This window comes from Phascolarctos cinereus, unplaced genomic scaffold (genome assembly GCF_003287225.1).
Source record: "Phascolarctos cinereus isolate Bilbo 61053 unplaced genomic scaffold, phaCin_HiC Scaffold_4;HRSCAF=312, whole genome shotgun sequence".
Classification (NCBI taxonomy): Eukaryota; Metazoa; Chordata; class Mammalia; order Diprotodontia; family Phascolarctidae; genus Phascolarctos; species Phascolarctos cinereus.
The window spans coordinates 717,764,463-717,781,029 of NW_027555847.1; the positions used below are offsets into that span (position 1 = coordinate 717,764,463).

General features: G+C 48.1%; 1 protein-coding gene across 1 annotated transcript in view; it reads right to left on the reverse strand.

The window, feature by feature from the left end:
* THOC5 (THO complex subunit 5) overlaps nt 1-16,567 on the reverse strand; it is a 29,814-nt gene that overhangs the window by 11,567 nt on the left and 1,680 nt on the right. Inside the window, 7 exon segments of the mRNA XM_020996362.2 lie at nt 1,237-1,351; nt 2,535-2,681; nt 8,784-8,881; nt 8,987-9,100; nt 12,912-13,055; nt 14,584-14,688; nt 15,582-15,669. Of these exon segments, the coding sequence (XP_020852021.1) occupies nt 1,237-1,351; nt 2,535-2,681; nt 8,784-8,881; nt 8,987-9,100; nt 12,912-13,055; nt 14,584-14,688; nt 15,582-15,626 (768 nt within the window). The 5' untranslated portion in view covers nt 15,627-15,669.

A 16,567-nucleotide genomic window follows, 5' to 3' on the forward strand; every position in this document is an offset into this window, starting at 1 on the left:
TACTCCCATGGTGAGGACCAGCCTCACCCTCAGATCCTGACCATTCCTGAATGGAATGGTTCTACAAAATGACCAGGCTTGGCCTGAGGGAAGATGGGAGACAACCTCTAGTTGTCCCATACTGGAGGTTTCCAGGGTCGAATTGGGGGCTGAGAGAGGCCTAAACATTAGAATCCCTTTAGGATCACTGGCTATGTCCCTCACTGCCCTTAATGGGGAGGCTGATACTCTCACAGTGTTTCATCAAAGACCTTCCCCAGGGCACAGAGTCAAAACCCCCTAGCAGCTAAGGCAGCCCCTGTCCCTCCAATGACTGACTTGTGACACAGCCTCTGCAATCCCAACATAAAGGCATTTTTACTCTAGACTCTCATACACTGCCGTCACCAAACATTCAAGTACCATAAGCCAGGGGGCCAGCATTTTCAGGGAGCCCCAACCTTGCAGGCCTTTTTTTCTGCTGTAACTCCTATCCTATCCTGGACTAGAAGGGTTCCCCTCTTTGTGGCTTGGGACACTGCCCTGAGAATGACTGTAACTTTATATATCACATCCTTGTAATTGGACCAGGGGCCTGCCATATTGTGTTACACTAGCCCCTGCTACAGGACACCTACTGGCTGCAGAGGAAGGAGTCAGGACTGGGTCCACGGCTGCAGGGGAAGGAGTCTTTTGAAGTGGTCCCCAGCTAACCAGCCAGCCAGCAGCATGAGATCATGAATCTCTCATTCACCAACCCATGCCCAAGCACCCCAACTCGCCAGTGATCTCTCTGGGGGCATGTCACAGCTTCCAAGAGCATCTAGAGTACCATAACTGCCTCTTCTTTCCTTGAGATTTAACCCTACAACTTACACCCCATCCCCAGAGGACTGAGCAGCCACCATTATCAGTCACTACTTAGCAGAGTACCTGGCACTTACTAAAAGGTGCTAGACACTAAGTGTGTCTTCCCCTACACAAATCCATAAATTGATGGCAGTGAGAAAGCAGTAGAGGAAAGTCGGCTATAAGTAAGCCCTTAATGTTTGCATATGCAAGCATTCCCTTGTTTGATGGGCTCAGCCAACACTTTCTGACCCTGTAACAGGAAGATCCCAGATCCCAGAGGACTGGGCAGATGAGCTAAAACAATTTGAGGGCTACACCCAAGTACCTGGCCAGCCAAATCCTCTGGGTGGAGAAGGCCCAGGGTTCAGTTTCAGCCGGTGAGAGGGCAGGTCTGGGAGGACTTACTTGCATGATGCTGTTAAGCCGAGGCTGAAGGCTGCTCAGGTATTCCTTCTTGACTTCGATCTCCTTCAGGATCTTCTCTTTGTTGGCTAGACATTCTTTGTACTTTTCTGCCAACCTGACGGAGAAAGTTAGAACAATTTCAGATTTTATCTGGAGGAACATTCTTCTGAGGCTCCTTTCAGGGACAGCTCCCCCTGCCTGGCCTGGTCGATGTGTCGGTTCAGTTCTAGGTGCCCACACTGTCACAGAGGTACAGGTCAGAGGGCGTGGGGGGGGCCCAGCCACAATTTTAGTCTGTGCCATGGCAGCTGCCACTTCTATGGTGGTTTTAGGTGTGCAGAATGTTTTCCATCCATGCTTTCACCAGATCCTCAACAACCCTGTAGGTGCTATTTTATAGACGAGGAAATCAAAGGTCCTTGGGGCCTCTCTTCCCAAGAAAAGGAAATTGCCTATGGTTCCACAATTAAATTAGTAAGCGCTGGAGGGGAGATTCAACCCTGGGACTGCCCTGCCTCCTGGTCCAACAGTCCAGAGGCACTCAGGGGGCCTGAATACCAGCCCTCACACCTTGTGGTGTGTGACAAAGGGCAATACACTCAATTTCTCTGCACTGCATGGAAGGGAAGAGTATAGGTGCTCTCCATTTCCTGGGGGCTCTGGAAAGGCCGTTTCTAAAGAGAGTACAGGGCTAGGCCAAGGTGGGGAGGCCTGGACGTGACAGGACTGACAGGGGTTCCGGGGAGTGGGATGGCTGCTGTCTACTGGCAAGAGCAACAAGGCTCAGCAGCTCAGACTGAAGGGACAGCCTGGATCACAAGACCCAAGGCTTCCCGCGCTGAGCCCCTACACGGCCTTGGCATCTGTCTCTCTCACACACCAACTGTGTTCTGTGTACGTCTCACCATTAGACTGTAAGCTCCTTCAGGCCAGGGGGGCACTGGCTTAGTCTCCTCAACTGTGAAAACAGGGAAGAAAACTAAACCCCCACTTCCTCAGGTCGTGGTGCGAACCAAAGGAACCACGGAACACAAGGCACAGAGAGAGGCTCTCGAGTCTTTCAGAAGACGTGATATGACTTTGAACGACCAGAATCACAGAGCAATCTCCCAAAACGGAGACCTCTAATCAGAAGGCAGGGGAGGAGGAGCCTGAGACCAGGCTGCTGGGTCTCTGACAATGACACGTGCAGACCTTAAGTTAAACTATCTCTGAATGCCGGACAGGGAGGAAGGTAAAGCATCTGGCCCCTTGGCGACAGGGGGCATCCTTCGCCATGACACCACAATCGTGTTTACCTCTTCCGCTGCTCCAGCTCCCAGTCGAGGCGAGCGAGGGTCTGCTGGTGAGGGTCCCCCATGGTGATCTCAGACTTGCTGATCTCGGGAGGGGCCTCCTGGTAAAACTCTTCCATACTTACCAGCTCAATTTCTTCATGCTTTGACCTTTAAATAGAAGCAAAGACTCAAACTTTAGCTTCTGGGAAAATCAAACTGCAAACCCACCAGAGCCAGGAGCTTCAGTCCCAAGGCCCAGCTGCAGCTTCCCTGGCTGACCAGGGACTCGATGCTCACCTCTGATGCACTCAGGTGGGAGATCCCTAGGCTCTCACCCTTGGACATACACCACCCACCCTTTCTATCAATGGCTTAATAAAAAGGCTGCTGGGACAAGGGTGGCCTCAGAAAAGGAAACACACTTTCTTTTCAGCGGAAAGGGGAGGAGTCTATAGATACATTGGCCACTTTTTTTCCCACTTCTCTTTGCCACACTGCGGTAACCTTGTATAAGTTAGTTTTGATTAACTGCATTTCTTTGTTACAACTGAGGGCTCATTGGAGGAGGATGGTTTCTCCAGAAATAAATGAAATAAGGAAACAAAAATCTATCCATAATACTTCACTTTTTTAAGAAGATGAAAAGAAAGGAAAGAAGTGCTGTTGGAAGAAAAAAAGAATCCAGTACAAGTCGGAGAAAGACAAGAAAAAGTAATGGTAGGTGCGCCGTCTTGAGTAGGGAGATGGAGAAAAATGTAAAACTCAAAAGCTTATGGAAATGATTGTTGATAAATCAAAAACAAATTAGTTACAAAAAAGAAAAGTAATAGTGGCTTGATATCCGGAGACAACAGAGGCCTGTTGTCTTTCCGGGAGGAATAAATCCAATATAGGACAGACTTTCCCAAGACTTGCTAACCAGATGACTATCTCTGTCTCTGGTGATTCACATATGCACAAACTGTACTGCTGGAAAGAACCTCAAAAGTACTCTGCCAAAGATCAGGAAGTCAGGCAAGACACTGAAGCCCACAGAGGCAGAGATGATGCTTTCCCTGCCACCCACAGAAAAAAGGCAGAACGCCTAAGAGAAAAGTCATTTGGGAAACGAGCAGAGAACATCGAATGTGAGGCTGGGTTTTCTATTACAGGACCATAACAAGGATGGAGGAATATGCAAGGGTCAATGAGAATGTTTCTGCCTGAAGTCTTGTAACACTGATCAGGAGGGAGATCCAAACTAAAACAGGAGGGAGAAAACCATCCACACAAACTCTGCCAGAGAGGACGGGCATGGTGCACAGAATGGCCACGTGGATGCCTAGAAGGTCCCAGGAGTCAGATGCTCCAAAAGAAACAATGACCTCAGATAGCTTGGCCCAGGCGTGCAGATACAGATGCAGAGAGAGAACTCAAGAGCCCAAATTCAAGGAGGCAGATGTGAACTTAGAATTGTCCCTGAGGTTTGGTGGGGAGACTGAATCTAGTGCAGACTGGGGATAGCTTATGGTCGAACCATTCTGGAGAAAAATTTGGAGCTAGGCCCAAAGGGCTGTAACACTGGGCATATCCTTTGGCCCAACAATACCACTGTTAGGTCTGTATCCCAGAGAGATCAAAGAAAAAGAAAAAGGACCCATATGTACAAAAATATTTACAGCTGCTCTTTTAGTGGTGGCAAAGAACTGAAAACCGAAGGGATGTCCATCAACCGTGGTATCTGCTTGTGATGGAATACTGTTGTGATACAAGAAATGATGAATAGGATGCTCTCAGAAAAACCTGAAAAGACTTATGCGAGCTGATGTAAAGTGAAGTGAGCAGAATGGGAACAACATTGTACAAAGTAACAGCAACATCGTATGATGATCAACCGGGAATGACTTGGCTTTCCTCAGCAGTACAATGATCCAAGACAATTCCAAAAGACGCATGACAAACAATGCTGCCCACCTCCAGAGAAAGAACTGATGGGGGTCTGAGCGCAGGCTAAAGCATGCTATTCTTCACTTTCTTCCTTTTGTTTTTAAATTGTTCTTTCACAACGTGACTAACATGGAAATAAATTTTACATGATTGCATATATATATATATAGATATATAGATATATAGATATATAGATATATATCTATATATCTATATATATAGATATATCTATATCTATATATATCTATATATCTATATCTATATATATCTATATATATATATAGATATATATAGATATACATAGATATATATATATAAAAATAAAACCTATATCAAACTACTCCCCATCTCAGGGAGCAGAGAAGTGAGGGAGAAACTTTGGAAAAAATGAATGCTAAAAATTGTCTATACATGTAATTGGGAAAAAAAAAACCAAATAGCATTACAAAGAAGAAGACACACCCATTGAGGTTGGGAAACGGTGGAGAGGGTCGTGGAGGCTACATCATCGGCTCATACGTCCCTCATCTGGCGGAGGCATGAGCTAGCGATGACAGGCCACTCTCGTGATGCAGACACAACATCCAACCAAGTGCTCTCTGGGCCAAAAGCAGAGCATCCAATCATGTCATCTTTCCAAAGGCAGAAGAAGTAACCAATGGGAAATTCTATTGCGCAACTGATTGGCACCAATAAGGAGAAACTTGTTCCTGAAGAGCAAATGACTTACAGTGGGGGAAAGGAGAAGGAAGAATGACCTCTAACTTTTCCAGTGTATTACAGAGAAGGAGAAAGCCAGGAATAGTTTGACATGTACTCCACACTATGGGACAGAAATTATCAAAGATGTTCAGAGATAAACAGGACAGATAGGATCCCATGTCCTAAATTCTTCCAGGACTTGGCATGGCATCTGGCATATAGTAGGCGATTAATAAATGTCTGCTGCTTTAACTCACAGGGAAAATTGACCCAAAGGGATGAAAACTTATCTAGGTAGACATTCTGAAAACAGAAACAATTCTGATGAGATGAAAAAGGAGGAGTGTCTGAAAGACCAACTCACTAATCACCCTGGATTTAAAAAATCAAGTACAGAAAATGGAAGCAAGGTCAAGTAATCTGGGATGAATACAAAAATGGGGTACAGTCAGAAAACTGGGCGTGACACTAACGCCCAGAACAAGCCAAGGCAGGCAACGAAAGCTAAGTCTGATTTTTAAAAAAACAACACCCTTTTTTTTTTTTGCTCTACCATGGGAAAAAGGATCAAAGAAGGGCTAGAACCAAGGATGGAGGTGATTGGGATAACTGATGAAAGGAGAAAGATGACAGCTACACTTTTTAATGTGCTTCTCTTTCTTCTGCCCAAGAAAAGGGCCTTTACAGAGGAGAGAAGAAGAAGTGGTAAAGAAGAAGCTGAAACTCAAGATAAGTTAGATGAAAGAGCTCCTCACTGCCCTCCCGTGGCCCAGAAGTGTGGGGCAGAGGGATGAGTGGCTGAATTTGGAGAGATCTGCATTTCAATGCTGACCTGGGAGATGACTTCACGTCTCTAGGCTCCAGGCAGGGCTGGGCTAGATGGCCTCCTATGTCCTGGCCAGCCCTAACCTGATGAACCTATGAACAGTATCAGTGCAAAAAAACACTGGCAAAAGGGATTGCTGCCCCACTTTTGGTGATAATCAGACAGGTCTCAGAACATGAGACAAGTACACCAGACCAAGGCGGGACAAATTCCGAGCCAATTGTCAATAAAGGGAAAAGAATGGGATCTCAAAAACAGAAGGTAGAGAGCTTGGCTTTGATCCCTGGCAAACCCCTAGAAAACGTTAAGGCAACAACTGAGGAGAGCTGCGAACAGGAAGCAGGGATCACCAGGAGTGAGCAGAGGTTCAGCAAGAAAAGCTCGTACCCTTCCTGATCGGGTCCCCACGTCAGCAGATCTAAAGACAACGGTAAGGATAGAGTTTACGTAGCTTTCGGCAAAGCCTTCGACACATCTCTCTCGTGCTATTTTTGTGGAAAAGACAGAGCTGTGGAGGAGGGGATGTTACAACTGGATGGAGGCAGAAGTGGCCGAACGGCTGAGCTGGAGGAGTCAGTGCAAGGTCTGATTTCAACGTGGGCAGAGGCCCCTGAAGCTGGTCTCATTTGTTTCAATACTTTTATCAGTGACGTGGATAAAGGCATAAGGAACATCCTTGAAGTCGGAGAGGACACAGAACAGGGAGTTACGACCAGTACTGCATAATACACTTGGGGTCCCCCCCCCAAACCCTGACAGGTTTGAATCAAGTAAGATGAAAACGTAATAGGGATAAATGTAAATTCTTACATGTGGGTCTAAAAAAAAAAAGATGAGGGTGCTGCCTCCAAGACAGAACCGTGTCTGAAAAACGCCCGGGGGTAGTTCATCTAACAGCTAGCTCAACAGTCACCTGGGTGAGGCAGCTGGTGTCACAAAGAACGCTGGGCTGGGAGTCACGGAGACGAGTTCAACTCTGGCCTCAGACGCTCACTCGCTCTGTGACCTTGGGCAGGTCACTTATCATCTGCTGCCTTAGTTTCCTCAACTGTGAAGTGGGGATAATAATAGCTCCTACCTTCAGTAGCTAAATATTTGTAAAAAGCACTTAGCACAGTGACTGGCACAGAGCAGATGCTAGGTAAATGCTTCTTATCTTCTCTCTCCTTCTGTTCCCTAGCCCTGCCCCCACGGTGTGATGCGGCAGTCAATCACAGACTGAATGAAGGAGGTCAAGTGTCCAAGACGAGGGAGGTACGAGTTCTGCTGTACGGCGGCCAGGTCAGACCTTATCGGGAACATCGAGTCCAATTCTAGACGTCGCCATTTCAGAGGGGACAGTGATCAGCTGGAGAGCTTCCAGAAAAGAGAACCTGGAGAAGCACGAAGGGCCTTGATTTCAGGCCACGGGAGGACTGGCTGAAGGAGCTGGAGCTGGCTCTTTAGCTTCGAGAAGCCTCAGGACACGACAGCCAGGTGGCTGAAGAGCTACCAGCGGAAGAAGAGTTTGGTTGGCTTGGTCCAAAAGGCTGAACCGGAAGCAGCAGGCAGAAAGGGCAGAGTCTGATTCAGGCTTGGCAGAAAGAAAGCCTTTTGCCCCCCTTAACAATTAGAGCGACTCAAAAGAAAGAAAACAGGGCCGTAGAGGCATTTTTTTTTGAGTGGAGAGAAAAACCAGAAAAGGCAGACAAGCAGGGTAGCTTTGAAAGCTACCAGTTACTACCATTCTGTAAGAGAGATATGCATTTTCCTGCACAATTTTCCTTTTGTGTTCTACTATGTACGCACAAATGTCTATTCTATTCGGTATGTGCTAAGTCCCGAATAAAAATGCCAATTTATTTTTAAATATGAGCTACCTAAAAGAGGAATGAATCGCCCTGCTTCCTTTCCTTCCCCCCCGACCTCGTTCTTACTTCACTGGAGTCAGGAATGTCGTCATGAACTTTATTCTGGGGCTTGGGTTAGGGTCAGAGATCCCTTCCTATTGTGAAATTCTACGACTCCATCAATAAGTACACAGAAAGAACATTTAATCTTCAGGTGACAGAAAGCTGGAAGGACCTTAGCTAATTCAATTCAGTGACAAAATCATTTCAGTAGGCTGGAACATTGAGCTCCAGCCAGATGAAATCTACCAGGGATAAAAGGATATTGCTTCATTTAAATTTTTTAAAATTGCAAAAATCTAGAGTGGAGGAAGCCTAGTGGCTTAGTAGCAGCACCTGGGGCTGGGAGGAATACAAATCTAATTACTAGAACAGCATCCTCAAAAGGCACACTCACTTTAGGTTGCATTAACAGAGACGTTCAGCATCTGGATGAGGGTAACCAGATGAGGAAAGAGCTCAGAGACCACATCTTATGAAGAATGTGGGAAGTTCCTAAGCATGTGCATCCTAGAAAAGAGGACACAGGACAACTGCTGTCCCGGTCACAAGAGCGGCAGTGCTACAACTATGTCTGTAAAAATCAGGTCAACTCTCCAAAGTGTAACCCATTAGCACATGAACTGTGGGAACCTGGGAGAAAACAATCAACAGGGAGTAGCAGAATGGGATAGTGTGACTTCAAAGGGAGTTGCCGCTACACACCCTGAAAGCCTAGCCTGCATCACTGGGGAACCTGCCAGGAACAAATCCCAGTTCAGGTCTGGTTTTCTGCTGTTTGTTTTCCCAGCTCTGAGTCATCACCTGACATAGTCCAACGAGTGTCTCGGCTCCCAAGGCCTTTCTGTTCCCAGCCAGTGAGGTCTCTGTCTGGGGGCTCTGCCAGCCCACTGGGTGCCCCCAGCCACCCGCTCCCTTAACACTCACTTAAATTCGAGGCACTTGGTGATCTCCTTCTGCAGGTGCATCACCTCATACAACAGGTTCTGGAGCTGGAGGTGATAGGCATCCACCTTCTGCTTAGCCTGGAAGGAGGAGGTGAGACTGAATCACTGGGAGCAGGGAGACATGGGGGTGCGGCGATGGGTGGCACGTCAAACTCCCCGCTCTGTCGGTCTGTCCAGTCCTACCTCATGAGTCTGATCTCGCCCCTTCTTCAGTCTGATATGAGCCAGCCGGTTCAGTTTCTTCAGGGTCATGAAGTGAACACAGCTCTGGATCCTCCTCTCTTCTATCTCGGAAGCCTGAGGACAAACAGCTGTGGTAAAAGGCAGGTGTCACCCGTGGGCCCGGCCCTTCCTGGGATTTCCACTACCTCGAGAATCAATCACAGACACGTGGCCCATTCCAAGGAAGAACAGAAACAACTTAGAGCAAAGTCAGGACCGACCAAAACCAGTTAGGGATGAAATGGCCTCATCAGGAAAGATTTAAAGTCCAGAGCAGCTCTCATGTACTGCTGGGCCCGAGGTCTGGAGATTTTTTTTTTAAGCAACAGATGCTAAATAACCACTGTGGTTATACACGGATTTAAATTGTGAAAGTACTCTCTTCACTTGTACTGCACTAACAGCAGCAATAAACATTTAAATTAAATAATGGCACTCCATCCTTGGGGCTCAGACCCTAAATCAGGGCGGGCTACACAAGATCAGGAAACAGCTACCTGGGGCATCGTCTGGTGCTACTGCCTGGGCCTCCGGCACCTTCTAGGACGCTTTAGTCCTGGTGGTTCATCTGATACTAACAGACTAAATGTCATCAATATGGGTGAATGCTCTCCACTGCTAAGTGACCAAGGAGCTCTGGGGCTGCTCCGGCAACTAAAACAACCAAAATAAGGAACTGACTAGAGGACTTCAGGCCTGACCAGGACCCTGGAACTAGGGAGGCCGGACACAAAGCCACCAACGCCCCACGGCAGGGGGTCTGCTGAGGGCGCTTCATCCCTGGCCATTTGGGAGGTAATTAATGAACTAATCAGTTGTGGCCATGTGTTCAGCTCAATTCAATCCTTGCTGACCAAAGGCACGGTGGCAGAACGCAAAGAAGTGTAAACCACTTAATCTTTACCTCCTCATTTGTAAAATGAAGGGATTGGACTAGATAACTCCAGCCCCCACCCACTTGTGTTTAAAGAGAAAAACCTTGGCAGAGTCCCCCGTAAGGTGGAGGCCCCATCCAGCTGGTAACTGGTGCACTCTCTGCTGCCTTGATCCCAGGGAGACAGTTGCAATGAAAGCCAGCAGGGGGTGTGCTGCTTGCTCCTCACTGTGCCGCCTCCTCCATCTACCTGAATCATCCTGGCCAGACTGTGGTGGTTTCAATCTACAGGCCTCCACATCACACGCAGCCAGCTTCCTCAAGGACTTTAGTGCCTGGGTCAGCGTCCGTCTCCAGCCCGATACTTTGAAATGTCAGTAACACACAGATGAGCCAGCCAGCCATGCCTCAAAGATTCTGCTCTCCCACTTCATCAATCTCTCCACTCTTGGGACCTAAGCTTTTTTTGACCTCAGCCATTCACAGGGACGGCCAGGACACCTCACAATCATGTTTATTGTGCCACCTCCAGTCTTCTGAACTGACGCTGTCCTTTCTGATCACGAGTTCCAGCCTTCCACCTCTCCATCTCCCCCTCACTCTTCCTAACCATCCTTTAACGTAACCTCCAGTCCCTCCAGCCTCCCCTGTACTCCCAGGCTCTCATCTCTGTTCTGGCCTCACTTTCCTCTTCAGAGCCCTCACTGGAGTTGACCAATTCAACTGAGCACCTATCTTCACCCTTGCCCTACCATCATTTAACATCTGAACCTGTTTCCTCATCTTCCCCTTCTAATTCTCAACCATGGATCACCCCACGACCTACCATACATCTTGTGTGTTCACATTCTCAAGCTTCTGCACAGAGGAATCACCATTTAGTCTAGGTTGCTTCCGGTACAACTGGGCTCTCCCTGCTTCACAGGACAATTGGAGCTTGCCCCAAAGGCCTCTGGCCTATTCCCTTTTCTAGCCATTCCAATCTTTTCTTCTTAAATGCTCAACACCTCCCCTCTGGGTGGGCAGAATCTCCTTTTATTGAGAAAAGACAGATTTTGCACGAATTCCCTCTTCTTTCCTCAGATACGGCTCAATACCCTGTTCCATCTTTCTCTCTCCTCCTCCTCAACGCCTGTACCCAAGGAAGCGGTGGCCCTTCTCCACAAAGCCAATTTCTCTATGGCACAAGAAGCTTACCTCATCCATCGCCCTCCCACTCTCAGGTATCTTCAATTTCTTATGTCTGCTGCCTTGCTCAAGTCTATACCATCCCCAAGAACCCTGACTGACCTCATGTTAGACCTCCTCTCCCAGTCAACGTCATGCTTCTGGAACCCGGCGCTGTATTCATCACTGATCGCCCTCTCTCCCGCTTAGGTCTTTGCGACACTGCTCCCTGCGCTCCTTGTCCTTCTCATCATATGACTGCTCCTCCTCAGTCTTTTTGGTGGTCTCACTGTCTATACCATATCCCTTAACTGTCTCTGACCTGAGCTTCTTATTCCCCACCTCTGGACTCTTTCTCAGTGATCTCATCAGGTCCCACGTGTTCAATTATATTAATACAGATGATTCCCAAATATAACAACATCTATAGCTATCTATATATCAAAATACTTCCAAGTGGATGTCCCATCAGCCTCTCCTACATTACACATCCAAAACAGACTCACTATCCCTCCTCCAAAGCCCACCCCTTCTTAATGTCCCTACTACTGCTGAAGCGCTATGGAGAATGGTACTAGGAGGCACCACCATCCCGAGGTTCTCGAGGTCAAAATGACTCTCCCTCACCTCCTATATCTGCCCACTGGGTCTTCAAGTCGAGTCATTTCTACATCTCACATGTGACTCCTTCCCCCTTCCACGGCCACCAACCTAGCTGAGCTCATCACCTGGCTGGACTATTTATTCCAAGAGCTTCTTCTAAGGTCTTTCTGCAGGCCCTCCCTGGTCCGGCCCACCCTAGCACAGCCGCCAAAGTGACATTCCTGAGGGCACGTGTAACCTACACCACTCCTCCCTCTGCTCAAAAAGCCTTAGTGGTTCAACTGCTGTCTCTAGGATAAAGCTTTTACCTTCTGGTCTCAGCTTACCTTTCTGGGTTGATTTCACATTGCTCTACCTCACATACATGAGGTTCCAGACAAATGGGGTTCCCAACTAATCCCCAGGCCTTGTGCAAACCATGTCCATGCTTGGACTGTGCCCTCTTCCTCATCTGTGCTTCCTTCAATCCCTGGCTCCCTTCAAAGCCCAGCTCAAGGGGGGCAGCAGGTAGCACAATGGATAGAGCTCTGGCCCACCAGTCAGGAAGATTTGAGTTCAAATCCGGCCTCAGACACATAACACTCACTAGCTGTGTGACTCTGGGCAAGTCACTTAACCCCAACTGCCCTCACCAAAAACAACAACAACAAAAAATAAAGCCCAGATCAAGTACAGCCACCTCCATGAGGCCTTTGCTGAAGTCTTTGGCTTCTAGGTCCCCCTCCCCAGCCCGAAAGTTACCTGGTCCTTACTTGATATTTACTCATCTGTGGACACAAGGCACCCCCCAGTATAACGGAGATTGTTTGGGTTCTGATTTGGGGGCCTTAGTGCCAGCCCAGTGTTTCACACAAAAGAGGAGCTTTTAGCCTTCAAACAGCTGCTCAGGTGCTGAAACTTTTCTTCCCTTCCTCAATCAGAGTAAATATTAATTGGGTACCGACAGGACAAGGAGTCCATACCATAACAAAATTCATAGGCACGCACAACCTCAAAGCTTCTAATCTCCTCCTAACTACGAAGTCCCAAGGCTAGAAGGACCCACCTCAGCGGTGCCCAACCTGTGAGCAGTCACAGGACAGCCCGACATGTATTCTTCTCAATCGGTAGATAATAAAATACAAGTATTATCATGTGAGGGGTCTAAGAAATCTGCACAAGGTTGCTCAACTGTCAAAGGTCAGGAGGCCCTTTGGGCCCTGGAGAGCGAAGGCAGGGGCACACCAAGCCCTGGCTCCTTACACTGTCCCTGCTGCCTCTGCTCTTGAGCTCTTGGATTTCAGCCATGAGTCGCTGGAGTTCATGGCAGGTGAACCTGTAGAGGTCGTAGTCCTTGTTGGGGTCTCGAACGTCCACCTCAGCCTCCTCGCTGTAATACTTCATGTCCTGCAAGTGAACACAGAGAGGGGCCCTTTATGTTTGGGACATGCCTGCCGACAGTGGCTTTAGCTACACGAGGAAGGTGGAGAGGAGGAGGGTGCTCTCCTCATCTGGTGCCTCAGAAAGGTTTGATCAGTGACATACGATGCACAGCCAGCCCCCAGTTCTCAGGGTCATCAGAAGAGTGCACAAGTATCCCACTACGATGGGACATTTGAGGGGAAAACATTTCCTGTTTTTTCCAGCAGTTTTTTCCCTTGTGCTGAGCAAGGAGCCTCTTTCCAATTTAACTCTGGTCAGTGGGCTAGGATGTTCTACTTTACGGTGTGGCTGCATTGAGGACTGGTGTTTTGGTTTTTCAAATTTGTTCTATAGATCTGAAAAAAGATATGCAGAAGGTCCAATACATGAGGGAGGCAGTGTGGTACAGAGGAAAGAACATTACCTCTGGAGTCAGGGGCCCTGGGTTCAAATCCCACCACATTACTTAACCACTCATGGGACTATGAGCAAATCACCGTACTTTGCTGGGCCCATTTCATGTTCTATAAAATGAAGGAGTTGGGTGGCTTTTCAGGTCCCTTCCAGCTCAGCTCTATGAGCCTACATGTGACCTTAATCAAGTCCCTTTACCTCCCCGGCCTCAGTTTCCTCATCTGCAAAACATGAGGATTTGACCAGATGGTTTCTGAAGTCTTTTCCAGGGGAAGATCTGAAAGTGTATGGTACCAAAAGTCTATTGCAGCATCCTTTGTGGTACCAAGGAACTGGAAACAAAGCGGGGGCCCAACAGTTGGGGCAACGGCTGAAAAACCTCTGGCATGTGCTTTTTAAAATCACTGTGCAATAAGAAAGGAGACTGAGAAATTCTAAGGCAGAGATCAGTGTGAGAAGACACCAGATGGAACAAGCAGAAGCAAAAGACCAGCCCACAAAACGGCCACAACGCGAACAACGCGTTCTCTAAGAACCGTCAGCAACTGGAAAACCAGCACCGGTGCCAGAGAGAACACCAGCTGCACCGGCAGACGTACTCCTGCTGAATAGTTCTGCTTTAGCCTTGTGCTCTGATACAAGGTAGCAGTACGGGTGAAACAAACGGGATGTAAAGACACAAGACAAGACACCAACTAAACACGGTTCAAAAGGAAGACAGGGTGTGGGGGAGGGGAAGTGTGGCCAAGACAAGAATTTTAGGCCAGGGCATTTTAAATGACCACCTGGACCCAAGGGGCTGGTCTGGCTGTGCATCCTGAGGAAGAACGCCACCGTTAAGATAAATGACACCTCACAAAGTCTTCTCCTTATTTCCACAGTGGAAGACTGAAGCTCTGCTTGGCACACTTTCTTTAGCCAGCATTGCCACTAAAGGCTATCATGTTGCCCCAAGTAATAAAGCCACTGGAGCTTTCCCAGTCCAAGGATGATGAGCCTGGGATACGGTTAGTCAGAGAGCATCTTGGCCAGAGGTCACACACGGCCCCGGGGGTGAGGGCACACAGGCCTATGCCGGCTGCCAGGTTCTGGTTCTTACCAAGTCAAGCTCGCTCCGATTCCGCTTTCCCTCCGGAGGGGCTCCATCACTTCGGATCACTTTGGGTTTCCGCTTTTTGTTTGACTCTGTGGACATGGCTGACTTCTTCATGGAATCATAGAACCATAGAATGTTAGAGCAAGAAGGAACCTTAGAGATCATCCAAGCCCACGCTGGAGAATGCTTCAATGCGAAAAAGCTGGAAGGGGCTCAAGAGGAGACAAACAGCTATTCTGACCCCAGATTATCAGAGACTTGCCCAGACTGTAGAGCTACTAAGTAGTCGAGCTCTGGGTTTCTTTGTATCTTTAACAAAGGAGGCCACATACCAGTAGGTAAAAAGTCTTGGGACCCCTTCACACCACTCTGGACCCCAAAAGTATACCTGGTAAATGACGGAGGGCACTCAGGAGCAGGAATCCTTAACCTGGGCTATGGAAACTTGTTTTGATCGTTGCATTTGAATATAATTAGTTTCTTTTGTAATCCTAAGTAGTTTATTTGATGCATTTTTTGGGAGACTGATTCTCCCTATGCAGTAGTCATTCAAGAGCCCAACCCAAGAAGCTTCCACCTGCTAATTACAGCGGGGCCATTTTGCCCCTCCCCACTCTGAGGAACTCGCCATACTGGCTCTAGACTTCAGCCCTACTGCAGCTCAGAACTCCCAAAGTCGAGCAATCCCCCAGTCTCAGCCTCTCCCAGTAGCAGAGATGACAGGCCTGCACCACCACACTGGACTCTTCATACATTTAAAAGCATTGTTTTGGAAGGGCTTCCCTGGACTGCCAAAGGGGTCCATGACCCAAAAATGGTTAAGAATACCCACTCTAGGGACAGCTAGGTAGTGTGCAGTGGATAGAGCACCGGCCCTGGAGTCAGGAGGACCTGATTCAAATCTGGTCTCAGATCAGACACTTGACACTTATTAGCTGTGTGACCCTGGGTAAGTCACTCAACCCCAAGTGCCTTGCCAAAAAAAAAAAAAGAATACTCACTCTAGAGAAATAGTCATAGCATGCCTCTTTCTCTTGGACGTCCATGCAATTCTGGCATGGGAAAGGAGGAACAGGAAAACTGGGGAGCCTGGGAGACAAGAAATGCATCCCCTCTGGAGAAGGGGCTCTGAAGCCCTCGACCACAAATGAGTCAGACCTACACAACGGGGCAGGGAGACACAGCGGAAAGAGCCCTGCACTTGGAGCTGCAGGACTAAGGTGAGCCTGGCTTCTGCCACTTCTGTGGGATGCAGTGAGGGACTGCAGTCCTGACCTGGACGCAGGAAGACCTGCACTAGAATCCTGCCTCAGACACTACTGTGTGACAATGGGCAAGTCACTTCGGCTCGCTCAGACTCAGTTTCCTCATCTGTAAAATGGGGATTAATAACAGCACCTACCTTCTGGGATTTCGGCAAGGATGAAAGAGGTGATATACAGAAAATGGGTACAGAACTTGAAGTTCTCTTCATGTTAGGTCTTATTATATGACCATCCTTCAGGTCAATACCTCAGCTCATCTCCTCTTCCCTCTCTCCCTTCCTTCCCAATTTTAATCAGCTGCCAAATCTAATTCATTTGAAGTCCTCTCCACTCCCAAATGAGTCAACATATGCAAAGGGCTACACAAATGCTAGCTATTATTGTTATTATTATTAGTTCAGACCCTCTCACTTCTCAAGTGGACTATTTCAAATAGCTTTTTATCTGGCCTCCAGGATTCTAATCCAGACCACCTTCATAGGACTGTCAAAATAATCCTCCTAAAGCACAAGTCTCTGCTCAAGAAGCTTCAGGGCCCTACAGCCTCTAGGTCAAAACACCAATGCCTCAGCCTGGCACACAAAGACTTTCACAACCCAGCAGCAGCCCACCTTCCCAAAGGTATTCTCCGGAGCTCTGCGTTCCAGCCACACTGGCCTAAAAGCGACTCCTCAACTTTGGCCTCGCTCCTCCACTCCCCTGCTTTTGCCTAAGCTGCAGCC